The sequence below is a fragment of the Postia placenta genome (assembly GCF_002117355.1).
Source record: "Postia placenta MAD-698-R-SB12 unplaced genomic scaffold POSPLAscaffold_5, whole genome shotgun sequence".
Classification (NCBI taxonomy): domain Eukaryota; kingdom Fungi; phylum Basidiomycota; class Agaricomycetes; order Polyporales; family Adustoporiaceae; genus Rhodonia; species Rhodonia placenta.
Genome location: NW_020169836.1, coordinates 488,978 through 514,347, shown reverse-complemented (window position 1 = coordinate 514,347; position 25,370 = coordinate 488,978). Strand labels below are relative to the sequence as shown.

General features: G+C 55.5%; 9 protein-coding genes across 9 annotated transcripts; 7 read left to right on the top strand and 2 right to left on the bottom strand.

The window, feature by feature from the left end:
* The first annotated feature begins 44 nt into the window (after positions 1-44).
* On the top strand, positions 45-825 carry POSPLADRAFT_1039482 (hypothetical protein). Its single transcript, XM_024477551.1, has 3 exons — positions 45-330; positions 403-687; positions 757-825. Exon 2 carries the CDS (start codon positions 403-405, stop codon positions 595-597), a length of 195 nt encoding a protein of 64 aa, XP_024340071.1. The 5' UTR covers positions 45-330; the 3' UTR covers positions 598-687; positions 757-825.
* A 557-nt stretch (positions 826-1,382) lies between these two features.
* POSPLADRAFT_1087487 (hypothetical protein) lies at positions 1,383-1,875 on the top strand (the record flags this gene model as incomplete). The annotated part of the gene is made up of 3 exons (XM_024483052.1): positions 1,383-1,506; positions 1,568-1,752; positions 1,813-1,875. Coding segments are annotated over 3 exons (372 nt in total), but the record flags the coding sequence as incomplete, so codon positions are not given.
* A 796-nt stretch (positions 1,876-2,671) lies between these two features.
* Positions 2,672-8,065, top strand: POSPLADRAFT_1180256 (hypothetical protein; the record flags this gene model as incomplete). The annotated part of the gene is made up of 19 exons (XM_024488740.1): positions 2,672-2,743; positions 2,809-2,842; positions 2,894-2,954; positions 3,018-3,048; positions 3,101-3,135; positions 3,190-3,210; positions 3,269-3,388; positions 3,423-3,629; positions 3,946-4,140; positions 4,642-5,374; positions 5,430-5,454; positions 5,524-5,698; positions 5,890-6,271; positions 6,360-6,433; positions 6,504-6,581; positions 6,691-6,930; positions 6,990-7,137; positions 7,232-7,792; positions 8,036-8,065. 19 exons carry the CDS (start codon positions 2,672-2,674, stop codon positions 8,063-8,065), a joined length of 3,222 nt encoding a protein of 1,073 aa, XP_024340069.1.
* A 265-nt stretch (positions 8,066-8,330) lies between these two features.
* On the bottom strand, positions 8,331-10,103 carry POSPLADRAFT_1045651 (hypothetical protein; the record flags this gene model as incomplete). The annotated part of the gene is made up of 2 exons (XM_024478819.1): positions 8,331-9,751; positions 9,857-10,103. The coding sequence occupies 2 exons, from the start codon at positions 10,101-10,103 to the stop codon at positions 8,331-8,333; spliced, it is 1,668 nt and encodes a 555-aa protein (XP_024340068.1).
* A 1,172-nt stretch (positions 10,104-11,275) lies between these two features.
* POSPLADRAFT_1065656 (hypothetical protein) lies at positions 11,276-12,428 on the top strand. Its single transcript, XM_024481981.1, has 2 exons — positions 11,276-11,788; positions 12,063-12,428. Exons 1-2 carry the CDS (start codon positions 11,353-11,355, stop codon positions 12,197-12,199), a joined length of 573 nt encoding a protein of 190 aa, XP_024340067.1. The 5' UTR covers positions 11,276-11,352; the 3' UTR covers positions 12,200-12,428.
* A 745-nt stretch (positions 12,429-13,173) lies between these two features.
* Positions 13,174-15,234, top strand: POSPLADRAFT_1045649 (hypothetical protein; the record flags this gene model as incomplete). The annotated part of the gene is made up of 8 exons (XM_024478818.1): positions 13,174-13,205; positions 13,259-13,864; positions 13,928-14,114; positions 14,166-14,241; positions 14,293-14,380; positions 14,441-14,502; positions 14,563-14,918; positions 14,974-15,234. The coding sequence occupies 8 exons, from the start codon at positions 13,174-13,176 to the stop codon at positions 15,232-15,234; spliced, it is 1,668 nt and encodes a 555-aa protein (XP_024340066.1).
* Positions 15,235-15,357: 123 nt separating this feature from the next.
* On the bottom strand, positions 15,358-18,034 carry POSPLADRAFT_1180252 (hypothetical protein). The gene is made up of 9 exons (XM_024488739.1): positions 17,838-18,034; positions 17,632-17,785; positions 17,441-17,578; positions 16,918-17,390; positions 16,737-16,863; positions 16,113-16,690; positions 15,792-16,051; positions 15,651-15,736; positions 15,358-15,599 (listed from the first exon to the last, which is right to left on the bottom strand). The coding sequence occupies exons 1-9, from the start codon at positions 17,912-17,914 to the stop codon at positions 15,552-15,554; spliced, it is 1,941 nt and encodes a 646-aa protein (XP_024340065.1). The 5' UTR covers positions 17,915-18,034; the 3' UTR covers positions 15,358-15,551.
* Positions 18,035-18,747: 713 nt separating this feature from the next.
* Positions 18,748-19,951, top strand: POSPLADRAFT_1140307 (hypothetical protein; the record flags this gene model as incomplete). Its single annotated transcript, XM_024485156.1, has 7 exons — positions 18,748-18,925; positions 19,030-19,168; positions 19,229-19,281; positions 19,333-19,422; positions 19,473-19,622; positions 19,678-19,831; positions 19,882-19,951. The coding sequence occupies 7 exons, from the start codon at positions 18,748-18,750 to the stop codon at positions 19,949-19,951; spliced, it is 834 nt and encodes a 277-aa protein (XP_024340064.1).
* Positions 19,952-24,178: 4,227 nt separating this feature from the next.
* POSPLADRAFT_1140026 (hypothetical protein) lies at positions 24,179-24,607 on the top strand (the record flags this gene model as incomplete). The annotated part of the gene is made up of 1 exon (XM_024485120.1): positions 24,179-24,607. The coding sequence occupies one exon, from the start codon at positions 24,179-24,181 to the stop codon at positions 24,605-24,607; it is 429 nt and encodes a 142-aa protein (XP_024340063.1).
* Between the last annotated feature and the right edge of the window lie 763 nt (positions 24,608-25,370).

Below are 25,370 nucleotides of genomic sequence, written 5' to 3'. Positions count from 1 at the left end.
TGTCACAGGGAGACATGGGCGTTTATATCGACGCCCAATTTAGCGTCGAATCTCTTGTCAAAACCGTGACGCACCCTCGTTCAAAATCCGTGGTTTGGTTTCTAGACATGCAAATGTATTGACTTCAGTAAGCTGCGAGGTGTCAAATAAATTCGCTGTAAAGTCCACACTTGCGAAGCCTGCAGCTGGCAAAGTGTCGTTTTAATGAGGTGAGAATCAAGGCGATGATAGGGAGCATTGGGCGACCGGAGCAGCTCAGGCTGTCAGTTAATCTGCCCCGCCTGCCCGAGTCCGGAGACTTCGTGCCTTTCAGCGCTCGCCCACACAAATGTGCAGTATATCCGTATTGATCTGGTATGCCAGCCTCTACATGACTACTGTACGCTGAACCCTTTCTCTTAGATGTCGCTTGAGGTTTACAGGGCGACGCCTACCTCAATGAGCAGGAAGTGCTTCTCCATGCCTACCTTCTTGCCATCCTACTTGGGAAGGAACCGCTGCCTCAGTGCAGAAGATGTATACGCTATGCTCCAAACGCTGCTGCATGATATGCACATAAGGATTTTGCTTTGCATGACCGCAAAACCGGGAGAGTAGATGGCTGTCCCAGTAAGGACGGTACTCGGATGTAGTTCAGAGAAGTGTTGGATTCGGTTGATGGTCCCGATGGATCCTGAGTGGAACGCCGTAAGCTCGTTGTTACGTCTCGTGTACTTCTACCATCTCGGGACTGATGAATGATTACTGGAACCATAGACTCGAGTTCATGTACGGTGCTCCATCTGTCCAAAGTGTTATCAATATCCGAAAGGGGATATGTCTTCCGGACTCTGAAACTTGTGATACCCGCACCAGTGACGTTGACAAGACACTAGTGTTGCTCTATTAATAGAACATAATGATCGAGGGGTAATTATAGCAGCCAAGGGCCGTCGTCCATTCATAAATCCAATCCCTTTCAATTGGAGACACGCGCTCTGCGGTCTCCATCCTTTGCAAATTGATTTATCTCAATACTTAATACTGTAGGTTCCTGATGTGGGAGACGTGTGGTCTCCAGCAGTACTATCTGCCATACCTTTTCCTCCCGCCCCAATGTCATACACCGTAGATGCAGTTGGGGCTGCTGCCCCTGAGCTCCCCGTCGAGTCTTCCTTGGACTTGAAAGAGCATATGTCAAATGACGCTTCCAGCAGCAAGCAAGTGCCTCGAAAGCGGACTAGTACAAGGAGGGAAATTGTAGGCTCCTATATGGCCATTGCCGCTGCGGCGTTCGGACTGTTCTCGGATGGATGTGAGTATTCTGTTTCACTGACCTAGAAAGCTCAGCTGATGATTGCAACAACTAGACCAAAACAATATCATGACGATGATCAATGTCTGCCACTCACAGTGATCTGTATGCAACCGGTTCGCTGAATAGGAGACAGGTTGTACTTAGGAAACAGTATCCTAAATCATACACATCCAAGGTGTCTACTCGAGTGTCGAATTCACTTCTCGTTGGTAAGCCTCGTAGCCAGGATGTCTTTTGGATTGGTTGAAACTGAGTCGTTCGGATTATTAGGTGAAGTCCTTGGTCAGCTCTTAATTGGCGTCCTATGCGACAGAGTCGGGCGCAAAGCAGGGGTAGTAATCACGACCTCCTTAATCGTCATCGGGGCCATCCTTGCCACTGCTGCTCACGGGGCACATGGAAGCATCGTTGGCCTGTTCTGGTTCCTCACAGTGGCACGCGGGACTATTGGAGTTGTAAGTTGTGTTGAATGTTCCCATATATCTACCCCGCTGTGACCAGACTATGATACGTAGGGCACTGGCGGAGAATATCCTGCGTCGTCGGCCAGCGCCAGCGAGGCAGCGAACGAGCTCACTGTGAAGCAGAGGGGCAGGAGTAGGTTCACAGTGCATTCCTTAACGTTACCTGACGTTCCTCACCCAGTATTCATTGGTGTCACAAATGGTCTTCTCAGCGTGCGTTGCGAATTTATTTGCGTCGAAAGTCCTATCTGACTCGTATCAAGTTTGCTACGCCATTTTCGGTTGCGGTATTCCTCATCGTTCTGGAGGCTGCCGGTGAAAACCACCTTGAGACCGTCTGGCGTGTCTGTTTCGCCATCGGCATTGTGTTTCCTCTTCTAGTGTTCTACTTCCGTATGCGCATGCTAAGCCCCAAGCTGTGAGTGACCATCCACTGCACATGTTCTGTCCTGACGACGTCTGGATGAACAAGGTTCCGCGACAATGCGATCAAGCGTAGGATGAGCCTGTCTCGCGCATGGCCCGAGTTAATATCTGGATCTAGATCATGTCCCGTACCGTCTGGCCCTGAAGAGGTATTGGAAAGCGCTCATCGGTACGGCAGGAACTTGGTACGCACCGCCGTCACCGCATACTACATCTTGAGCTGGTGAGCTGAGCCTTGCTTGGCACAGGTTTATATATGACTTTGTACGTTTTGCCAAAAATAGCTCTTGGTGTTGTCTTCCCTGTGATGAACTTGAGCCTAATCTACACAGGTCTTCTTTCCTAACACCATTTTCTCGGGCCTCATCATCTCCGAGATCATACACGACGGGAGTATAAAGTCAACTGCGGAATGGCAGCTATTCTTGGGGACTATCGTCCTGCCTGGTGCGTCGAAGCCACATTATACACGAGGACGACGACAATGACAGATGTGTTAACAATCGCGATTAGGCGTATGGCTCGGGATCTACCTTTGCAATCCCCTCGGGAGACGGTATACGGTCGGTACACTCGAGAGCTGTTTTGAATGTGCATCTGAATGGCTTCGTCATCGCTTAGATGATGCTAGGCTTCACTGGCTACGTTGTGTTTGGTGAGTGCGATATTTGTTCCTCAAACAAGTCACGTCGAACCCGCCCCTCAGGCCTTATCACCGGGTGTGGCTATGACAAGATCACGAAGAATGTGCCCCTGTTCATCTTCTTGTCAGTCTGTTCTTGCCTCGCGTATTGCTGGTCAGCGCTGATACTCTCGGTGTCATCATCTAGTTATGGCATGCTGCACGCCATGGGGAGTCTGGTGAGTATACCGTATTGTGATGCTTTTCCGCCTGAGCATAACACTCGTACAGGGACCGGGGAACCTCAACGGACTTGTCAGCGCCGAGTAAGGGTAGTCGCGTTAAGCCTATGGCACTCAGTCTCTGACAACCACCCGCAGATCATTTCCTACTCCCATCAGGTACAGTTTGGGATTCTTGCCATGTGGAACGTGCATTCACTTGATTACGCCGTGCAAGGGGAACATTCTATGGTATATCTGCCGCGGTCGGCAAGGCAGGCGCTGCGATCGGCACGGAAGCATTCACGCCTATCCAAGACAACCTGGGCAAAAAGTACACTCCCCGTTTATTTGACGCGTCAGTGCGCTCGGACTGACAGATGTGTTCGCAGGTGGACGTTCATCGTCGCCGCGATCTGCGGTGTCCTCGGCGTTGTGCTCACGTACTTCTTCGTTCCCGAGATGACGAACATCGACTTTGCGGACGAGGACGAGAAGTTCCTCCTGTACCTCGCCGACAACGGGTGGGAGGGGGTCGTCGGCGACGGTGACTCTGCATTCAGTGCTGATGAGGTTGTGAGCGTCGAAGAGAAGGAAGCGTGAGCGTGATGGGCGAATGGGGTTCAGCGTCTAGCGGTCACCTCTCGAGGCCAATAATGCTGCTTTATTATTGACCTCTTATGGGAGGACAAGCGCAGCTTGATCAATTGCGCCTTGACCTGTCGTAATCGTAAACGGCTGCGGCCACCGCCTCCACAACCTTATCGCAGTTGTGTTTGAAACAAAATGGAGACCGTCAGCTCTACCGCCTGCGCGGTCTTGCGCGGTCTCCCTCAGTACATCTTTTGCGCCTGGGAAGGCATAATACCAAGCTAACCTCGTCCCATGGCCATCTCTCTCATTTTCACACCTTAGAATGCAGTTCAAGCTTGTTGCAGTCCTCTTCGCTCTGGCGTTCCTTCTCGGCGCGTCGGCGGTCAGCGTTCCCCCGGACGCCACCGAGATCGTGTCTGAAGCCCTTGATGAGTGTGTTTTAGTGCACCTGGGCTTCCAGGGCGACGCCCCGTGCCACACGGTCGCTGTTACCCTGGGTTGTAACTACGCGAAGCCGTCCGTGATCTATGTAGCCTGCGTGGTATTCCTCCTACTTGCTGTGGCGTCGCTCATTCATTGGCCAGTGGGAACTGCACTCGCTCACTCGATGGAATGACTTGCTGGCTTCATCTTCTTGTGGAACGCAGCCGGTTCTGAGTTTGCGGGGAATGCTTTCTGCTGACTACTGCTTGTGAAACGAACATAAGCGATAAACTATGTTGAAGCAACACACTTTCCCACATGGCTCCGGCAAGTTAAAGTAGAAACCTCCTTTATATGGCAACACGCCTGTGCTCGCTGTCTTACTCGATCGGCATCACAGACCGTACATAAGGGCTCACCGGGCACACAAAGTCACTGTCCTTTCTCCTTTCCCCTCTCATCTCCTTCCCTTAGCTACATATATCGCCCCCGAACATGCGCGCGTGCAAGGGAAACATATTCTGCTGGCCATGATAAACGTACTGGCTAACTGTCATGTGCGCTGCCTGCGAGTCCTCCAGCTGGTCGTCGCAGCGGCTTGATTGTGACTCCTTTGTCGTGCCTTGTGGGCCCTCGTGGACCTGGGTGCTGTGTGTTCTGTGTGATAGCCGCGGGCCTGGAAGAACTGCGGCAACGTCCGATCCTCGAGGAGTGTAGCATAGTATATCCACCTGCAGCGTCATGGCACGAGTCTCTCTGGCTCGACTTCAACACTTCTCCTTTCGCCGCTGCCGCCATGTTCGACGAAATAGACCCGCCCTCCCCGTCCGGTGCACTGGTTTCCTTGGCTCCGCTCGACCCCGAGTGGCAGCCGATCCTGCACATATCCGACCAGGTCGTGCTCTACAACCCGACCTCACATGCTCTCTCCATCCGCACAACGCCAAACGCGAGCCTGGCCCGCCGCGCGTCTCGCCATTGCCCGTATTGCCACCGGACGATCCCTGCCGAAATGCATGCCGCGCAGGACGTCGACGTCGACGATGTTGAGCACGGCAAATTCGAGGACGACGAGTTCACCTGGCGGCCGCGGAGCCGCGCGTCGAACTATTTCCAGCTGCTGGAAACGGCGAACGAGACAATGTCGAGACCGGCAACCCCCCAGCGCACCATACCCGCGCACGAAGACAGCTCGCGCTCGACCGACAGCTCAAATGGCGGACGAGCGTTCAGGGCCGACAATATGGCAGAAGGCTACTTCAAGGCCTTCTTCCGCGAAGAAGGCAGATTGGGAATGGGTGCAAACGGGACGGTCTACTTGTGCCAGGTGAGTGTCCGAGTACTGCAGTTGTGGGGACGGCTAATAACAACGTTGCTGTCAGCATGTCTTGGATGGAAACTCATTAGGTATGTGTTGACCCTGACTAGCTGTGGTTCAGCGATGCTGCCTTCGCGTACTAACGTCTCACGTCTCAGGCCATTTTGCGGTGAAGAAGATCGCCGTCGGCCAGTCTCATAGCTACCTTCTCAACATCCTACGTGAAGTACGCTTGTTGGAGCAGCTCCATCATCCGAACATCGTCACGTACCACCATGCATGGATGGAGACATGTCAGTTCTCTACGTTTGGCCCTCATGTGCCCACGCTGCAGTGAGTTTCGTCTGTCTTGATGTTCGACCGTGTGTACGTCGCAAGACGCGTCAAATGTGCTTCCACTACTCATGAAGAGCAATGGAAACAGTGGCAATACACTGGACACGTCCTGCCATTGCGGCACCACAACGCCGTGGCTTTCACGGTGTTACCAGCTATGGACCGAATAATTGATGCTGGTTCCGCAGCGTTCTCATGCAATGGGCGGAAGGAGGGAGTCTTGACGACTTCATCGACGCCCGCCTGGGGCGCCGCGCTCCGACGCATCTGCCCCACCTCCACCTGGCGACTACCACCGCACCTGGCTCGTCCGGCGCGTCCTCCCCTGGCCTTGCGGCCGACACAAACACACTGCCGTCGCCCTCCGCGTACTCGCGCTCAGCGCGCATCCGCGCGTTCCGCGCACTGCAGCGCGCCCCGCCGGGCGAGCGCGAGCGGCTGAGGCGGGAGCTGGGCCTGGACGGCGGCGGGAAGAGCGGGGGGCCCGCCGACTGGAAGGCGGTGCATTTACTGAGTGCGGAGGAGGTGCGGGGGCTGTTCGGGGACATCGTCTCCGGGATCGCGTTCTTGGTGAGCGAGATGGTCGACTCTGGGTCCGAACCCCGTCACCGTGCACCGTGCTGATCGCGGGCTTACTGTTTGCCGCTCGCCGCTGCAGCACGACAAGTCGATCCTGCACCTCGACCTGAAGCCCGGGAACGTGCTCCTGACATGGGACGAGGGCCGTCTGATGTGCGTTCTGCTCTTCTTGGCTGCGGGGGTGGCTTGCATGCTTACGCCCATTTTGACGGACGGACGGCAGCCCGCGCGCGATGCTCTCCGACTTTGGCACCTCGCAGGACATGCTCAAGTCGCGGATGCGATCGGGGAACACCGGCACGTACGTTGTGCTCTGTTCTCTCCCTCTTCTTGCGTGCGCCTGACCAATATTTGTCTGGTTCTCGCGCCTTGCGCCCTGACCAATATTTGTCTGATTCTCGCGCCCTCAGCCTGGAATACTCCTCGCCGGAGTCGCTGCCCTCGCCCACCGGCCAGCTGAAGCAGGTCACCTCCAAGGCGGACATGTGGTCTGTCGGCATGATCCTCCACAAGCTGCTGTTCTTCCGGCTGCCATACCAGCACGCGTCCGACAGTGCACGGGCGCACGGCGCGGGCCAGTCGGGAGACGCGACGGATGCGGCGGATGCGGATGCGGACGCGCTGGAGAGGGAGGTGCAGACGTACGCTGGGTAGGTTTTCTATTTCCTCGTATGCGTGACGTGCGGCTCTTACCCCGGGAATCGCCCAGCTTCAGGCCGTCGAGCGCGCTCGCCACCGCGTTCCAGTCGCGCAGGCTCCCCGAGGCGTATCTGATGCTGCTCGAGGGCCTCCTGAATATCAACCCATCGACACGGCCGACGGCAGAGCGCGTGCTGGCCGCCGTCCGCGAGGGCAGGGTGCGTATTCCACCGCGTCCGCACCGCTAGCAATACACTCACCATTACATCACTCACCGTTAACGGTACACTCACCATCACCGGCCGCCTCCAGCTCGACCCCCTTTCAGCCGAGGCGAGCGACCGGCCGGGCTCCAGCGGGTCGCTCATCCCGATGCCCCTGCGGCGCGTGTTCGACGCCACGGCGCTGCTCGCCAGCTCCATCAGCCCGAGCCCGAGCCCGGACCTGCACGCCTGGGTGTCGTCGCAGGAGCCGGACGCCGCCCCGCTGGCCGCGCGCGAACCGTCGGCCGCAGAGAAGCGCGCGCGCGAGCCATCCGCTGCGCCCACGCCCGTGCCTGCGCACGCGAGAGCGCTCCCGTTCGGCCTGAGCACGAACGGCGTGTGGGCGTGTACGCTGAGCGTGGGCGGGCGGCAGGCCCACGTGCGGATCCCGCGCGTGGTGTGGCTGCGGACGGTCAAGTCGTGCGTGCTTGTGGCCAAGGTGCTCAGCGTGTCGCGGATCTGCGTTGGCACCGGCACGCGCACCGGCCTCGGCCTTGACGCGCACGCGAACCCGCTCGTCGCGGCGCTCGTGCTCGCGCTCGCGGTGGTGGATACGTGGTTCGAGACGCTCATGCCGACGCTCGTGCTGGGCCTGCTGCACGTCGTGGCTGTACGCTTGGCTTGTTGGAGTGGTCGGTGCTGTGTGTAGCTGCGATGATGTCTGGGAAGACGGGATGGCGATGACCACGCGGATCTCATTTCACGGTTTTGTTCATCTATCTTATCCTCTCCATATTATATCGGCATCTCGTTTTCATTTCGGGGGACAGTGCCTCGTTTTGTAGCACTCTGTTGCACGCAGCATTTGTAAAAATACGTTGATGCCATTCATGAGATGTATGCTATGTATTAGGTAGCCTATGGGGCGGCACGCGGATGCTAACATATGATCAGGCAGACTGTTTGTTCGCATACGGACTGAATGCAGTGATCATTGGGGAGCTCAACAAAATAATCGATAGTAGTCAGCCAACACGCAGACGAGGCGACGAGGCGAGGGATGGGATGTAGAAGAATGGAGCCGGAGAATTGACGCAAGCATTAGCTTCCTTTGATCCTCGCAGATACTGTATGTATGAAGATGGCATTCAGTCTCACGAATCACGATGGGTCAAATGTGCAAGTTTTCCATCATGACCACAGCAGCCTCATCGCCCTCGGAGCATCCTGAGTTTCGGAATGACCTGATCGAGGCCCCTCTCCTCGCGAACGTCCTTCCGCATCCTCAGCGTCGCCACCGCCACCTCGACCCGGCGGTCGTCGGAGACGCTGACTGCATTCCTCGGACGCGTCGTGGGAGCATCAGAGTCAGGTGGCGCGGCAGAATTAGAATCAGGATTGGGATTGGGATTCTGCGTCACGGTCTCAGCCGCTTCGAGGGGCTTGGGCTCTTCTGCCGGCACGGCGGGCGGAGGAGACACGACAGGCAGTGTCGTCAGGTCGTACACGCGGCACAGGCCGTCGTCCGGCGCCTCCGGCGCCTGGACGGTCGCCCGACGGAAGAGCCTGCCTTTGGAAGACATCCGCTTGAAGCTCATCTTGGGAGAGGAAGGCGCGGCGGGCGATGCAGCGGCGCCCGGCGGTGCGACCGACTCTGGTGGCGCTGTTGGCGGGCGTGCAGTCGATGCGGCGGCAGACTGCGACTGCTTGTGCGAACTCGCCTTGTCTGACGTGGGGGAGGCGGGGGCCGGCAGATAGACCACAGGCATGGCGGCGACGTGCGGGCTTATGGAACTGAACGCCATCGGCGTGATGAAGTACGGGTAGGACGGGATGGAGTCGCGCCGTGGCGAGCGCGCACGATGCGGGTCGGCCGTAGATGGTCGCTTTGTTTTCTTGGGTTTCTTCGGCGCAGCGGGCGCAACGACTGGCGGCGGTGCAGTTTTGGGGGCAACGTCCACGGAGACGGAGGAAGTGGGCGAGAGGGGGGGAAATGGGAGCGAGAGCGACGAGTGCGAGGGTGTGGGGTGTATGAAGATCATGATGCTTTCTGTGCTAGAGTTCGCCCGGTCCATGTCCTCGACGCGCATGTCGCGGTATGGCGACAGGTCCAGCGAGCGGCCCCTCTCTGCGCGCGGTGGCGGGCCATGGTCACCCGTGGCCAGGTGTGCCGACGGACGGCCCGCAGGCTGCTTGCCGGTCTGGTTGGCGGGCGGGCTTGAGCGGACGCTGAACGTGCTCCTTGACGTGAGGCCATGCGATCGATATGCGTCGCGAGAGGGTGCCTCCGATATCTGCGAGACGGATTGGGATATAGAAATGGATGTGGATGTGGATGCGGTGGACCGACTGCTGGACGCACTTGCGTCCGAGTCCTGATTGCTAGTTGGCTTGGAGGTGCTGAACAGCCGTCTCCGCGAGACGACCGAGCTGAACGAGGGGAATGGCATTCTGTCTGCACCGCTCTTGCTTGAGGAAGTGGGCAGCGGCGGCTTTACGGGTCGTGCTGTACGCCTAATGTACGTTACTTTCCAGGGCACCAGGCCGGTCGTTGGGGATTGCGTAACGTGTGAGGGAGGGATGTCCGCACGCGTAGGGAAGGAGGCTACAGAGAGAGCTGGTTCCATATCTAGCATGCAGATAAGCACGGAAGCAGCGGCCAAGAGACAATGTCAGGGCTACGGCCCTGAGAATGCGAAGAACGGACAGGGGGACAGGGTGCGATATCACGTACTGTGAGTAGGCTGGGGGCGACGCCTCGGCATCACGCGAGTATATGCGCATCGGGATTGAAGCGGAGCGGAATGGATTGAGGTTGCACGCAGAAGGGCCCGGTGCGAGGGGCGTCGGATCTGGAAGTGGCAACGCGAAGATACGAAGGACGTGCAGGAGTGATGGGAAGCAGGAGATCCCGCAAGGACATCGAGTTTTGGTTTGACACGATGATGTTCCGCTCCTGATTCTCGCAGGGCCTCGGGCATGATGCGGCGGTTCCATTCCATATTTGTAGGTTAAAATTTCCAGGATTTGCAAACTGAGGACGGCCTGTTGCCACTGTAGGATAGGCGTCCAGCCGGAGTGGCAGGATCCCGGCGGCAGAAACAAGGAAGGGAACCACAGAGCGTATGGGAAGACTCACGAGTACATACGGCGGCCATAGAAGAGGACCACCGAAATCAATGGGTGCGCTTCGTGTGCGATCCACAATGGGCAGCTTCGATGTGATGATCTGTTGAACTGTTCAACGTTGACAGCACCGAGCGATGCAATTCAATTTCAAGTGATCTTGATGCTGTTTATATCCATGCATGGCTTGGTAATAAGCCTCGTGCAGGGGAGTGAGATGGGTACACCACCAACTCTACAGCTGCTGGGGGTGACTATAAAAAGCCAATTGGCGCAGTCAATAGCCAAGAAAACATCTCTGGGAATGACAGTTGGTAGAGATTGCACGGTAGCTTCATCCTTGCAGTGTACAGCACAGAACACACAAGTCAGAGAGTACCTTATTCATGCTGATGCCTCGAAAGCTATAGAGAACAACATGGGGTTAAGTGAGTTCAGGTCTAAACATGATCAGGAGACCTTGGTTCCATGGCACACATTGACATTAGTGACTCCTGTATCGTGAGCGATATCACTGCAAACACGCGGTTGTGCTGGACATACCGGCCTGTACCCAAGACCAATGACACCCGATCCGTAAACGGGGGCTCCCTGTGTAGGAAGTTAAGTTTACGCGCTTGTGTGCAATTGAGTCAGGACAACAAGTTGCGCACGTCGACAGACAATGCTGCATCCGAGTCGTATTTTCAAGTAAGCAGTGTGCTCTCCAAAGACAATACTCTGCCTCCAGCAAATATACTAGTACTCCACCGAGATGACAGAATTCATGATTAAAACCTCACTTTTGGATGAGAAATGAGGCCGATGCTATGCTTGTTGAATACGAGAGATTCTGACCTCTGGTAATTTCGCTTGAATGAAATCTGCTGCTCACGTTGCCAACAAGAGGATGGTGAGGGATGGTGCAGCTTCAAGAGGTCGGAATGTCACACCACGGACGTGACCCGGGCTTCATAGACCGCGTCACAGTCACGTCACGAATTGCGCTACAGTCACGCTTCCGCTGCAAGCCTTGCTCGCCCGTTGCCACGCTCCTTCATCACCGTCCTCGACGTCCCCGCTCCTTTCTCATCGTCTTGCACGACAAACAAGCGGTCTGCTAACATGTCGGGAGGCTCGAGCAACCAAATCATAATCCCGTCGACTGCACCCGCGGGGAGTCTATCCATCACTCAGCCCCCGCAGACGGCGACGTCGTACTACAAGATCGCGCCGTCCAACACGATCACCTTCGGCTGGAACTTCACCGATGTCCTGGTCACCCCGAGCGCGCTCACCATTTCTGCCGTCTGCGACAATGGCAACACCTACCCCGTCGGGCCCACGAACGGCATTCTCAATGGCACGGCGTCCAGCGTAACGTGGGACCTCTGGTCGTGGCAGGAAGCGAACCCCAGCACACCGCTGGCCGTCGCGACGTATACGCTGGAGATATGGGGAGACTTGGGCAGGGGCGCGGGGCAGCAGCCCGGCCAGCTGTCGGAGAACACGAACCTCCAGTTTGCGCTCTACTCACCACAACCCTACACCCCGCTTTCAAGTGAGTATCGGATTGTTCGTCTACTGCATCGTTTCGGCCAGAGCTTTTGAATGGCTTCATTCAAACTTATGCCTGGCTTTTGCACGGTCCCTGTTTGCTCCATATGCTAAAGGGTCATTCGATACAACAAATCATTCGGGGACTGTTTTAGCGTGACTGCATTGATCCGCGCTGTCATCGCTGCTTGAGTTTCGCTTCTCGAGTGACCCAGTAACTTATAAAGGGCTGTGTCTGCAATACGGTTCCCAGAATTTACTAAATAATATTCGGGCAGGTTGGACATGCGCAGGGTGTAACGTCAACGCCGCGTGGTCAACATATGCCGCACATCCTGCCACCGTCAGTCTCGTTGCGACGTTCCTCATCATGTTCCTCTCCGGCTGGGCGCTCATACGACAGGCCTGGCACTGACCGGTCTGGCGTTAGCTTTCTGGGTTTGAATATGACGTAGAGTATGGTTCTGACGTTCTGACATTGGTTACGGACTACGTTGGGCACGACGGCTACGATACGGTACTGCTTCTTCTGTTCAGTCTTTTCACGGACATACACCTCGCATACACAGCATAGCATTTGGTAATTTGGACGTCGCATGTGTACTCTGGGCGTACATGGACAACTGGCAACTTGTACTTTTGCATCTTTTGGTGCGATTCTACCCTGAATGGTGGATGTATGAACCTCGTGTGGCAACGTTCAGTGAGTGCTCTCGAATGTGTGTATGTGTCTGTTGACCTGACCTCTGCAAATTCACAAGTCAAGGATTGCACTCTAAGTCTTCTTTGGCACGAACATCGCCGAGCTCAACCTTGTCAACATCGCCGAGAGCACTTGTTTTGTGACGGTCTTCTGTCTCCGCAATCTTGCTCCCTCCGTTGTCGTTGTGCGAGCGAACGCAGTCTGTGCACTCTGATCGCGTTATCGTGCACTTCATTCGATCGCGCTTCAAAACTTGACTTAAGCCTATTACACATCCCGAGTTGATAGCACGTATTCATGACTGTACACTGTCTGCGAGTGTGCCTCCAGAGTCCCTGTAGGTATTACAGTCACTCTTGACGCAAAGCTGATCTCTGAATCCATTAGCAACGTCTGGATGGTTATTGTCCTTTTCCAAACAACCGAGCTCTGGAGCTATACGTTCGCGATAGACGACCAATCCGTAATTCTTCCCCAGGAAGGTCGTATCAGCATACTATCATTCGATCTCGAGTATCTCGAAGCATCATTCAGTACCAGCCCTCATGATCAGAAAGGAGGGGCGCCTTTATCACAGCCGCCGAAGTCATGAGAGTGCTTCCCAAGCGTGTTATGTCTATCTCGATGATATATGGGACAGGACGACCATGCACTAGGTGCTCCGCTTCTCACACGATCTCGCCGTCATGCTGTCGTACATCGCACATCGGCGCGCCTGGTGCGTATTGTACTACATGTGCATGTGTTCTACTGACCGGCAGAAACTCCCAGTCAGGCGAAGCAGCGAGAGCGTCGGGAGCGCATTCAGAACCTCCCGCCGATCTACCATGAACCCCTGTCGCCTGCAGATAAGAGCATCCTGGCGCAGCCCGCGTCTCAAATCGTGGCCGGCGTACAGGCGGGCACACTGAGCCCCTCGGACGTCCTGGCGGCGTACGGCAAGAAGGCCCTGAAGGCGCACGCGGCGACGAACTGCCTCACCGAGGTGCTCATCGCGCCGGCGGAGGAGTGGGCGAAGACATGTAACACGCAGGGTCCGCTCGCGGGCATGGCCGTCAGCCTGAAGGACACCGCGGCGATTCCGGGGTTCGACAGCTGCATCGGGTACTCGGCGTGGGTGGGCAAACCGTTGCGGAAGGAGTCCGCGTTGGTGCGGCTCCTGCGCGATGCGGGTGCGGTGCCGTTCGTGAAGACAAACGTGCCGATCACCCTGCTGTCGTTCGAGTCGACAAATGACGTCTTTGGGACGACGACGAACCCGCACGGAAAGGACTACACGCCCGGTGGGTCGACCGGTGGGGAGGCGGCATTGCTGGCCTACGGGGGGTCTCGTCTCGGTATCGGGACGGACGTTGCGGGGTCTGTGCGTGCACCAGCGTAAGCGTCTTCGTCTTGAGTCTCTGCGGTTTCCAGTGGCTCAAATCCCTCGCGATCTTGAAGCCACTACGCGGGAGTCTATACGATCAAAGCGTCAATGGGCCGGTTCCTGAAGACGGGGAATCCTACCAGTATGCCTGGGCAGGAAGGGGTTCCCGCTGTCTACTCGCCTATGACGCGAACACTGGAGGACCTTGAGATGTTCTGGAAAGCCATAATGAGCATGGAGCCGTGGAACTATGATCACTCGGTAGCTCATCTGCTAGGCAAACCGGCGACATTGCTCATGGCGTTCTAACAGGTCTTGTCTATTCCGTGGCGTGAAGTACATCTGCCAGAGGCGAAAGATATCCGCTGGGGTGTCATGTACAGTGACGGTACGTTAATGCGACTCGCCGCACATTGTCTATTGAGCGCACTCCATCCAGGTGTTGTGGCTGCATCGCCTGCATGCTTCAGGGCTTTGAAGTTAGTGACTTCCACGCTAGTAGCCCACGGGCACCAAGTCGTAATTGCGTAAGTACCTCAGGTTTCATGATACGACCCGATTCGCTGATGCATCTTGTGACCCCTCAGAGAACCTCCAAGCCCATACGAGGGTCTCAAGATTGCATCGCAGCTGCTCCTTGCCGATGGAGGTGAAATGCCCCTGTAGAACTCTTAACAGCCTCTTCACCACTGACTTATTCCCACTGCAGGCAAGACCTGCATTAAACCCATGCGATCCGGAGAGTCGAACGACCCTGGCGTCCGTGAGGCGATCGCGATGTTCCGCGTGCCACGCTTCATCAAGAAGCTCTATGCCTGGTACCTGCGGTACATACGCCGCGATGAAGTCTACGCGGGACTCATCGAGGTCTGGCACGAGAAGACGGTGCCAGAATATCTCGCGCTCGTTGCCCGGCGTGAGGCATACCGCGAGTACTGGTTCGAGTGGATGCGTAAGGAAGGGCTGGACTTCATATTGACCGTGCCGAACGCGCTGCCCGCCGTCCCGCACGGAGGCATGAAGGAGGGCTTCAAGGCCTGCGGGTACACCTTCCTGTTCAATCTGGTACGTCGAAGGTGAACATCGTATTCATGCCAGGCTCACGCAGCGTGGCGTGCAGCTCGATTATTCGGCAGGCGTATTGCCTGTAACGCATGTCGATAAGGACCTTGATGCGATTGGGAAAGTCAAAGGATCGAACGCCATAGAGGCCGGACAGTACTCCATGTACGACGCGCAGAAGATGCATGGGCTGCCGGTTGGTGTACAAGTGGTCGGCAAGCGTCTTGAGGAAGAGAAAGTTTTGGAGGGCATGAAGCTCATCGAAAGACTTCTGAGGGAGGATGGGAAGGGTTATCCCTTGTTGCACGTTGACGATTGAGCTGGTTTCAAAGATCCTGTTGATTAACCCCGGCAAATTATTGTGACATCATTAGAAGGGTTCGTCAACAGACCTTACTAGTTAGTTTGAAGACATGGATAGCTCATGTGCGTGGAGGGGTCATGCATACTCATCTTCAATTCATATTGCTTTACGGTACTACACGTCCGCTGGATACTAAGAACATTGGCTTCCTTTCCCGACACAATATTACAACGCAGAATTTTCGATACATCTTCGAGCTGTCCGAGAAGCTGTGAGCACACTCATATAGCGTGGCTCCGGATACATCAGGAAATAAGTCAGGTCTTGAATCTTCATTGTTGGCTGCCAATCGCCATCAGACTGCCGACGAAGGTCATGATCTGCGGAAGCGTCAGGTCGACAAAGGGTCATGGAAAGCGCAAGGGGCATACCAGGCGTGGGCGGATGTCAACAATATCTTCAGGAACAAGGAAGATGAGTGCGTTCATTTTTCTTGCAATGGAAATGGCCAGTTTCGCTGTACAGCGTAAGGCGTCAGCACGCTCGTCACTAACCATGGGAGCCCAACTCACCGTTCTGTCTCCTGTCCTCATACGGTCCGGCATCACTGACCTGAATGACCAACGTAGGATCGACAATTCCGGGGCGCAGCGCCTCGAGCAGGTCGAGGAAGAAGAGTCCCGTGGTGAGCGACGGGTCCTTGAACGACCGTATTGGCTTGACGCCCGGCTTCGCCTTCTGTGCTGTCGTGTTCGCCCATTTCAAGATCTCCGTATCGCTGATCGGACGACCTTTGCCAGAAATAGCTGTGAGGGTCTTTGTGATGCTCATTCTGTGGATTGAAGAAGCGAAATCAGTGGCACTGGTCTCCTGCTGCGTTGGGACACGCCTACCGCATAAGTTGCCAAACCAGACCAAGGACAAGAGTCTTCGTGCCGTCGGTGATATCAGCGCCTTGGATGCCTACCATGTGCATCCCGCTCTGCTTCGCGAGGTCAATGGAATAGTTGCAGTTCTCCACCTGCTTGAAGCGCGAAAGCTTGGACTGGTTCGGCGTCACACCGATATCCTCCTCCTCTTCTCCCTCCGCAGTCGCGTAGTTTGTCGGTGCCTCTGCCCCTGCTTTCGGCTTGCTCACACGCCGCCAGACGACGCTCCCAGGCGAGATCTTGTCGAACGCCTGGAGAATGACCAAACCATCCTTGAGGTTCTCGAACAGGTTGAACACGCCTGGCTCGACGCCAAGCGAATTGAGCCAGAGCGTGAAGACGCGTGCCTCGCGCTCGCCCTCTGCATCGAAGTCCTCTACCACGCCGTAGTCCTTCGCCTCCTGTTCGTCCAGCGGCGCGAGGCCCGGGTGGTTGTTGAACAAGTTAGCGACGAACGCAAGGTTCAGACGTGGATTCCCGGACACAAGAGAGGATACTGCCAGGTACTTTCTGCACCCGATGGCATCCGCGTTTTGCAGGACCTGGACGGGGGTCAAACTGAGTCCGCAATGTGACTGACCGACGCACCTGCTCTGCACGCTGTCGCACATCGCGCGTCTGCAATGGCGCAAGCGAACACTGTTCCGGCTTGAGCTGGTTCAGTAGCACCGTGTAGTTCTCTGCATCAGAAACATCCCGGCTGAAGTTGTTCACTCTGGACGCACGGTGATCAGTACGATGGCGGAAAACTGAATAAGGCACTTCTTACCTGCGCTTCCATCCGGCCTGCTTTAGATGATAGTTGAACCATCGCAACAGAATCTGGTCGGGCGTGAGCCGGAGCAGGTCCTCGATTGTCTCGCCGTCCTCGCACAGGCGGTATAGCTCCGGGTGGATCTTGATGTCGACTTGCGCAAGCAGACCACGGCGAATGACCTGCCAGATCAGCCCGAGAATAAGATGCTCACGGCCCTCCGCGATGTCCGTCGGACCGATGTTCACTACGGAGCATCCGATGGCTTTAGCAGACGTGATAACAATGTTGTTGTTCTCGGTCATCTGGAACGCATTCAAAGGTTTGCGGGCGGTGGGCTTGTTGAGCACACGCGGGTCGATCGTCTCGGGAACAGAGTCGTTGATGAGCTTGCACAGGATCAAGCCATCACGACACTCATCGAAGAGTTGCATCGTATTTGTGGGGATAGGAAGACGGGAACCAACATCCGAGTCGTTCTCGAGGACCTGCTCTGAAGCTCTAGACTCGTGAGTGAACGGCTGCGAAGAGGACGCACCGAGTTGATGTGATTTGTGAACTCGGCCCGCTCATCTTCATTGATCGTATGGCTGACGTTCGCATTGGACCCTTGCACGGTGACCTTACCCTTGTGTGACGCCAGCGCGGGTGCCTCCGTCTTCAGCTTCACATTCAGCTGCATTACGCCGTGAGTCATTATCCCCTGTCCGGACGGGCACGATCACATACCTCCACCCAGTCCTCCAGTTCGACCTTCCCACTCGCATCCACACTAACATGCTTCAACGTCTCTCGCACGCGGTCATAGGACTCTCCATTGGCTTGCAGCGCCTGCAGCACGCTCGCCTTGTCGACGCGACCCGGAGTGTCTGTGTGAAGCGCGCTACGAACGCGTTCAATACCGATGTCTCGAGAGATCTTGCGATCAGACTTACTTGAAGCGGCTGATGAAGTCAAACATCTCATCTTGAGAGACTTCGGGAAATTTCTTGCGCAATCGCAGGGCGTCCATGGTGTATGGGAGAGTGTTGGAGTGAAAGTGGTGACGTCGAGATACCTGTTATATATGTTGCCAATAGCTGCGCGCCCGGGCCCGCAGTCGACTGCGTTGATTCTTTCAAGCACAAAACACAGCCGCGTTTTGTACAACAAGCTCGGCGTAGCTGACGGCGGACGGCGGAAGTAGAGAGCTGGAGTGTTGGAGACAGACTCGAAGTAGTGAGGAGGCTGATAGCCTGAGGCGTAGATATCACATGACGTGCGCCCAACCATGCCAAATATGACGTACCTGAACTAGCAAACACTCACTTTCGCTCTCGCTGTTGTATCATGGCTACTATTTGTCATCTCAAGTTAAATCCCTGAGCTTGTGTGTTGGCGACATATGTAGCTATTTCGCTGGCCTGCGCCAAGGACGTGTAAGAAATATCTTCTCACTGTCTCAGAGCTGTCCTGATGGTGCTGGTAGGTACCTTCTGCTACTTGAAACGGCGGCCACTTCTGACACGAAAATATGCCGCCGCCGCCGATGCTTTGAAATATAGATGTTAAGAGGCGCACAGAGCGCATCAGCGCTCGATGCTTATTGTATGCGGGACTAACTACGCACCAGAATAGCTACAACTCACTGGCAGCCAATGCTATTACAAAGCAATATGGTATCCAGAAAGGTTCCCTTGAAGCTGTATGTCAATCACGAACTCAAGGGCCTGCCGTCAACGCCTTAGGCTGCCTTTCTCGTCGTCACGATCACATGATCGTGAAGGCATACTTAACCATGACGCAATGCCCATCTTCTTACTTAATCCCTACCAGTTCTCTCGTTCTGTGCACACAATATCAACCATGACCACCAACAGCGATTCAGGAAAGTCCTACCATCGTGAATGCACGGGCGAGGCGCTGGAGACCGCAAAGGCACACGGCAGCCCCAAGGATATTACTATGTTCGGCAGCTGCTTTTGTCCGTTCGTGCAGCGCGTATGGATAGCCTTGGAATTCCTTGGCATTGATTACAAGGTCTGTTTAGTCGCGTCATGGAGGATGCATACTTACTGAATGGTGGATAGTACTGTCAGCCTTCCCTACTTCTGATCCTGTGATAGCTGCCTAAACAGTCGACTATAGACGAAGTCGATCCGTATTCAAAGCCAGCTGACCTTCTTGAGGTGTCCGCGAAGGGTCTAGTCCCTGCGCTTCGGCTTGAAACGTACGATCCTCCGCGAGCGATAAGTGAAAGTACTGTGATCCTGGAGTTTTTGGAGGAGTATGTTTCGCAAAGTTGCAGTTCTTTGAGTTGTTTGGCTCAATTGCGTATTGTTCTCAGTCTAGCAGCGATGACGACCCAGCGCACCCTTTTGCCCCCAGGAATAAATCCATGTAAGACCGAACAGATAACAGCAAGCTTGCTGGGCTAAGTTTTGTCAATAGATGCCCGCACTCTCGTCCGGCTTCAGGCCGATCATGTGAACCGCACGCTGGTTCCGGCTTTCTATCGGTATATTCAGGCCCAAAATGAAGGTATTTGCGGTCTCTGCCATGGCTAAGAGCTTGCTGATCTGAATGACAAGAGAGTCAAATACGCGGGGGCAAGGAGTTCGTCCAAGCAATTGACGGCCTTGTGAAGCTCTTCCAGAGGGCGCAGAGGGAAGGCGACATTCACTGCGGCCTATGGTCTGAAGGAGGCACACTAAGTCTGGCGGACGTGATGGTCGCTCCTTGTGTGTACATGTTGCATTTGGCTATTGGTTTTCAACGTACCTATCCATCGGCCAGGGATCTTCCGCGCCACCAATGTCTTGGTGCACTATCGCGGCTTCCAGCTCCCCGAAGGCACGCAGTTCCGCTCTTATGTGGAGCGCCTGCTCAGCTTCCCGGCTTTCAAGCGTACATGCAGCACGGAGCAGCTGTACATTGATAGCTACGAACGGTTAGTGCAGACTTACTTCCATGTCCATGCTTATTTGATTGTCTGTAAAGGTATGCGTTCAATCGCCCCAACACAAGTCAAGTAGCAAATGCGATCAATTCTGGAGCCGCGTTGCCTTGATTCTGCTAGGTGCCACTTGGTTCTAGAATACGAATACGTCGAGGTAAGAAGTTCATTCTTCACTTCTTATATGACCGGATATGAACATTCTGGATGTTCTTTATGAATCATCGTATATTCTGTATGCATATATCAGTAACTCCATTACTCGCATAATCATACATCATCCTCCGCACAATTGAATCGAAGATAGTTTTCCCAATCAGTCTCGCTTACTGATAAGGCGATGTCTTCGAATTTGGTTTGTAGCGCCATAGAGCCACGATCTCGTTTGCTCGGTCTACGCAAACTATCCTTGTTCTGAAATTGAATTGACTGCTAGTGCCCCGAGTTGATACCGTCCGATATCTCAATGTGGCTCCAGTCTACCTCGTGTGCGCAAGTGCTGTGATCTGGTGTACAGAATCGTCCAGAGGCCCTGCTGTGACAAGTCACGGGCCTAGAATCAGATTGAGGGTGCGGCGCTGTGCGGCGTGACAAACACGATGCACACCCGCGTAGGCGCCAAAGATCATGGCGTGTAGAGCGTGGCGAGTGAAAGACGATTCGGAGAACGCGTCACGCAGCGCGGGGCGATATAAAGATCCGATGCAGCCTCGAGGATGTCATCGTGGCTTTACAGCCGTTTCCTGTCGTCCGCGGATGCGTTAACACTGCCCGGGCCCACTCACAGTTCGACGGCTACTATCGACAGGTTCGTGACTGGTCATTCTTGATACTTCGGCAGACGCGTGTGCTGAACATGAGGCGCGATCGTCGCAGGGCCCTTCCCTTCCTGGATGGCATAGGTCGTTCATGAACACCACTATACCGTGAGGCTCCTCCCATACGCCGCACAACTGCCTCAGTATTGGTCACCACTAGTCGCCTGCCTCCTCCGCGGCATCACACTTTTGGAACCCGATGGCTACCCTCACAACCACTACCCTCTTTCCCTCCGCTATTGATCGAGACACTGTTGTCAGCGCGGATGCCGACATTGAGCCCGATGTCGAGTGGAAGAACCAGACGAGAAGGCAGGTAGAAATCAACTTGCGCTCCCTCGTTGACAAGGCGAGAGCGGACAGAGAGGCGAAGCTGAAGGAATCGTCGGAGCTTGCAATCCAGCAGGATGTTATGAACGAGTACAATGAGAGGATGGCGGAGATCTGTCTTATGGCAGAGGGGCAATATCGGGCGTTACTCTTGAACGAGCGACGAGCTCGCAAGTTTGCCGCAGGAAATCTTACACAGGAGGAGATGGGCGAGTGGGCGCGGCAGCAGCAGGAGCTCCTGGAAGACATCCATAGGGAGGCAGCAGGACGGCAGAGAAGTGGTTCGAATGCGAGCGGCGCGGTGGCAGATGAGATCGCTGGAGAGACCACCTCCGAGGCAATGTCGCGAGGTAAGCGTGTTGCCGGTATTGATACTTGGAGGCCAGGGCATGATCTTCGTTCTGTCTGTTTTGGAGATCACAGAGAGCATCCTAGATTAGATCGATCGCGGACCACCTTTCAGGAGCGACAGTCCCAGCCACCCAGCGATATCCCCGAGAGCTACCACTCGTCGCGTAGTCCTACCACGACAAGAGGCGCACAACCTGTTTCTGGAATCACAGCAGCCCTCCGGGCTGCAGGCACGCACACGCCCCCCCAGAGTGCGACCATCTCTGATGCGGAGCTTGGAGGGGTCAGTAGGAAGCATAGCTCAGTGTCTTTGTCACAAGCGCGACCTGCAGCCGAGTTTTGGCATCCGTCAAGTTCTCCGAACGACAAGCCGAGGGCATCAAGAACATTTATCCACGCGACGTCTGAGACCTCTGGGTTGAACGGGTCGGATGGCTATCCTGGAGACTCACCCAGGGGTCCTTCCCGGACAGGTAGCATTCGCATGGATTCCAGGCATTCGCAGTCGAGAGAGCCGGCATACTCTATAGATTTGGATGCCACGGCGAGTCTTCATCGAGAGCGTGTAGAGACTGATACTATTGAGGAACAATATGCGCCGATTGCGAGACCTAGAGAGAAGCAGAGAGAGACGCAAGATCCACAGCCAAGACGCCAACGCTCTTCTAGTGACCACCAATCTCGACGAGCCGAGGGGCGACCCCCGCCGTCAATTTCTTCGGGCTGGTCGCAGCACGCGAGACCTGTGGATAGCAATACGGCGTCCCAGACGCGCACGACCCCCAGTGAAGAGCACTTTCCCTCACCGGTTGACCGACCGGGAATCCCTATTCGATCGTCTTCGCGATCGTCGACTTCATCGTACTATCAGGGGTCACCAGAGACTACGCGTTATCAACCATCAGGTTTAGGTTCGACTCGGCCCTTGGTGTCGAAGCTATCGAATGATGGAGACTTCAGCCAGGGTCAGTCGAGTCCTAGCTCGAGGGCATTCTACGCGCCACAAGGTACACAAGCCATTCCTATTGCGAGCCCGGGAAGACGTGTCGTGAACAAGCGTTCGTTCACCGCTGATGATGCCCGCCAGCTCCAGTCAAGTCCGAGCGCGAGGGCTTGGTCGGGATCGGAGAGTCTACCTAGGATCGGCCGGCGGGACTCCATAGGCTCGCGCTCCGTCCGATCGCAGTCTTCGAAACAAGACTTCCAAGTGTGGCACGCGGTGGGCCGACTTTCTCCTTATGACGAACAATCGGTGTCGGACTTGAACGAGTACGATAGCGATTGGGAAGATGCGGGATATGGATTGGGCCTGCTCGAGGACTTGGCGGAGGAGAGACGACTGATCGACGAAGAGGCGAGGCGGGTAGCAGCGGAGGCGAAACGGAAGCAGCAAGAGGCGAGGCGAAAGGAAGAAGAACTTAATCGCAAGGAGGCGGAGACAAAACGGCGAGAGGAGGAGGTGAAGCGGAGGGAACAGGAGCTGGAGAGGCAGACGGAATTAACCAAGCGTCAAGCGGAGGATGTAAAGCGACAGAGAGAAGAGACCACTCGACGGGAGCAGGAGGCGAAACGCATAGAGAAGCAAGCTCAACTACATGCTGAAGAGGCTAAACGCCGGCTCGAGGAGGCGCTACTACAAACGGAGAGTGCTCAACGGCAAGGTGAGGAGGTCAAACGCAGAGTGGAGGGGGCGAGGCTGTTGGAGGAAGCGGTCCAGCGGAAGCAGGCGGAGCTAGAGAAGAAACAGGAGGAGCTGAGACTCCGCGAGAGAGAAGTGGAAAGGGAGGAAGCCAGACTTCGAAGTCAGGAAGAGGAGCTATGTCGACGAGAGCAGATTAGTCGAGAAGAAGAGCAGGCAAGACAGCGAGCTCGGCGGGAGGAAGATCGGCGCCGGCAGGCAGAACGCCAGCGGGAGGAGGATCGAAGGCGAGAGGAAGAGCGTCAGCAGGCGGAAGATAAACGGCGGGAGGAAGAGCGCCGGCTGGAGGAAGAACGGGTACAGCAGGAAGAACTTGAGCAAAAGGAACGAGAAAGGCAGGCAGAAGCGCGGAGACAGGACGAGATTCGGCAGCAAGAAGAGTTGCGCAAGCAGGGTGAACTACGCAAGCAGGAAGCCGCGCGTCAGCGAGCAGAACGACGCAGAGGGGAGATATTGCAGCAGGAAGTTCTACAGCAAGAGGCATTGCGACAAGAAGTCCGACAACAAGAGGCATTGCGACAGGATGCTTCTCGAGGGGAGGCTGTGCGACCAGAAGCCGAGCCTGTTGCCGCCGAAGGTGTAGCGTCGAGAATACACGACGCTGAGCTGCAACATCCTGAGAATCAAGAGCCAGTCGTACAAGATGCCCTGAACTTGAATGACCCAGACCTCATCAGAGAACAGGAGGCGCTCTTTCGAATGTACGCCCAGCGTAACAGACAAGACAGCAATGCTTCTGACTACCAGAGTCGTTCCTCAGCTTCTCCACATTCTTCCTCGTCTTCAGCAGCACCCACCGCGCCGTGGAACATCCCTGGGCGAAGTGGTTCAACCTCGAGCAGCGCCGGCGACCGGAGTAGCACCACTTCTTCTTCGAGTTTCACGAGTTCACCCAGTTTTTCCTTCTCGACTCGGTCCGGCGCCTCGACCTATACGCAGACATCCACCGCGACAGGAACGACCTCGACCACTCCGACGAAGCCCGCCGCAGGTGGATGGAAGTCGACACCCGCAGCTGGCGCTGCCAGTAGTAAGAAGCCACCGGCGTCACCAGCACCCGCGAGCTTTACCCCGCAAGAGGAAGAGGAGTGGAAACGGCGGCAGAAAGAGCACGCGCGCAGGCAGCAGGAGCAATTCCAGCGCATGCAGGAGCAAGCAGAACAAGACAGGCTAGCCAAGACGACGAAACAGATGACCAAGGAGGAGGTCATGCAGTTGTTTGACGAGCATGAGCGGCGATGGGCCCGCTTAACGTCGATGGACTACCTCACTTGGAATTCCTTCCCATGGCCGGTACTGCGACCGCCGAAGGAGCCGGACGATTTGACTGTATATGCTATCGATGCATACGTCCTGTCGCCTCATAATCCGAAGGACGCTGGGAAATCCTCGAAAGACCGCATCAAGGAGCACATCAGACGGTGGCATCCGGACCGGTTCGAGACGAAGCTCTTGTGCAAGGTGCGGGATGACGAGCGCGAGAAGGTCAAGCAAGGCGCAGGCCTTGTCGCGAGGAATTTGAACGAGCTGCTGACACGCCAGTCAAGAGCCAACAATGACTTCATTTCATAATTCGGTGAGTGCATGGAGAGTAATTCATAAAGCGTACCTCTGATCGCTGCAGCAGCTTGCAGAATACTTGTAATATGACATCGACTTACGCTATGTATGCTTATCATGCGGCTATTGGGGATTGAAAGAATGCACCATCTATGTAGCAGTTCATGAATCTGTATGAGTAGCCTGAGCGGAAGTGTTGTATCCCAGCTTACCTTGTGGTCAAATGACCAAATCGCCTGCTTTTGCTAGCCCATCACGTATCCATCACAATCTTCGTGCAGACGCACGAGCGCGATGTTAGTTCTGCGGATTGTAAGCAAACGATGTCGCTACACGCTCCAAGGTGAGTCGCCAACAACAAGGGTGTTTTAGTCCAAGAGCGAATGAGTCAACCTCCAATTTGCCAGATGCGGTAGCAGTCGCCTGTAGTCTCGTGTTTGGCTTTTTGGCTTTGATAATACGCTCGCCGTCAGTCGCGGTCAATATAGGCCCGTCCGGGGGCGACAAGCTACAGCCACCGAATTTGTCGCGGGGTCTGTCCAGTCAGAGTGGAGAATGTAGTCACCGGGTGCTCTACAAGCGCTACATCTAGAACTGCAGGTGTTGGCGTGAGCGTTGAACGGTACAAGACGACGATAACGGGATTGAAAAAGATCGAACTTGGAGACATTAGGATCAGCGCATATATGCAGTCTAATAGCGCATATACACCCGCTTTTTGAGGATACTATCTTGCATGTGTTCGTCAGGCGTGTAAGACTGGAAAGGTGTCCTC

What these genes read in the sequence shown, in the direction of transcription:
- POSPLADRAFT_1039482 (XM_024477551.1), top strand. Translation starts at nt 403, where the DNA reads ATGTCGCTTGAGGTTTACAGGGCGACGCCTACCTCAATGAGCAGGAAG.
- POSPLADRAFT_1065656 (XM_024481981.1), top strand. Translation starts at nt 11,353, where the DNA reads ATGTCGGGAGGCTCGAGCAACCAAATCATAATCCCGTCGACTGCACCC. An exon ending in ACCCTACACCCCGCTTTCAA is followed by an intron (nt 11,789 to 12,062) that starts GTGAGTATCGGA and finishes ATATTCGGGCAG; the next exon opens with GTTGGACATGCGCAGGGTGT.
- POSPLADRAFT_1180252 (XM_024488739.1), bottom strand. Translation starts at nt 17,914, where the DNA reads ATGGACGCCCTGCGATTGCGCAAGAAATTTCCCGAAGTCTCTCAAGAT. An exon ending in CTGGTTTGGCAACTTATGCG is followed by an intron (nt 16,052 to 16,112) that starts GTAGGCGTGTCC and finishes TTCAATCCACAG; the next exon opens with AATGAGCATCACAAAGACCC. An exon ending in TTGACATCCGCCCACGCCTG is followed by an intron (nt 15,600 to 15,650) that starts GTATGCCCCTTG and finishes ACGCTTCCGCAG; the next exon opens with ATCATGACCTTCGTCGGCAG.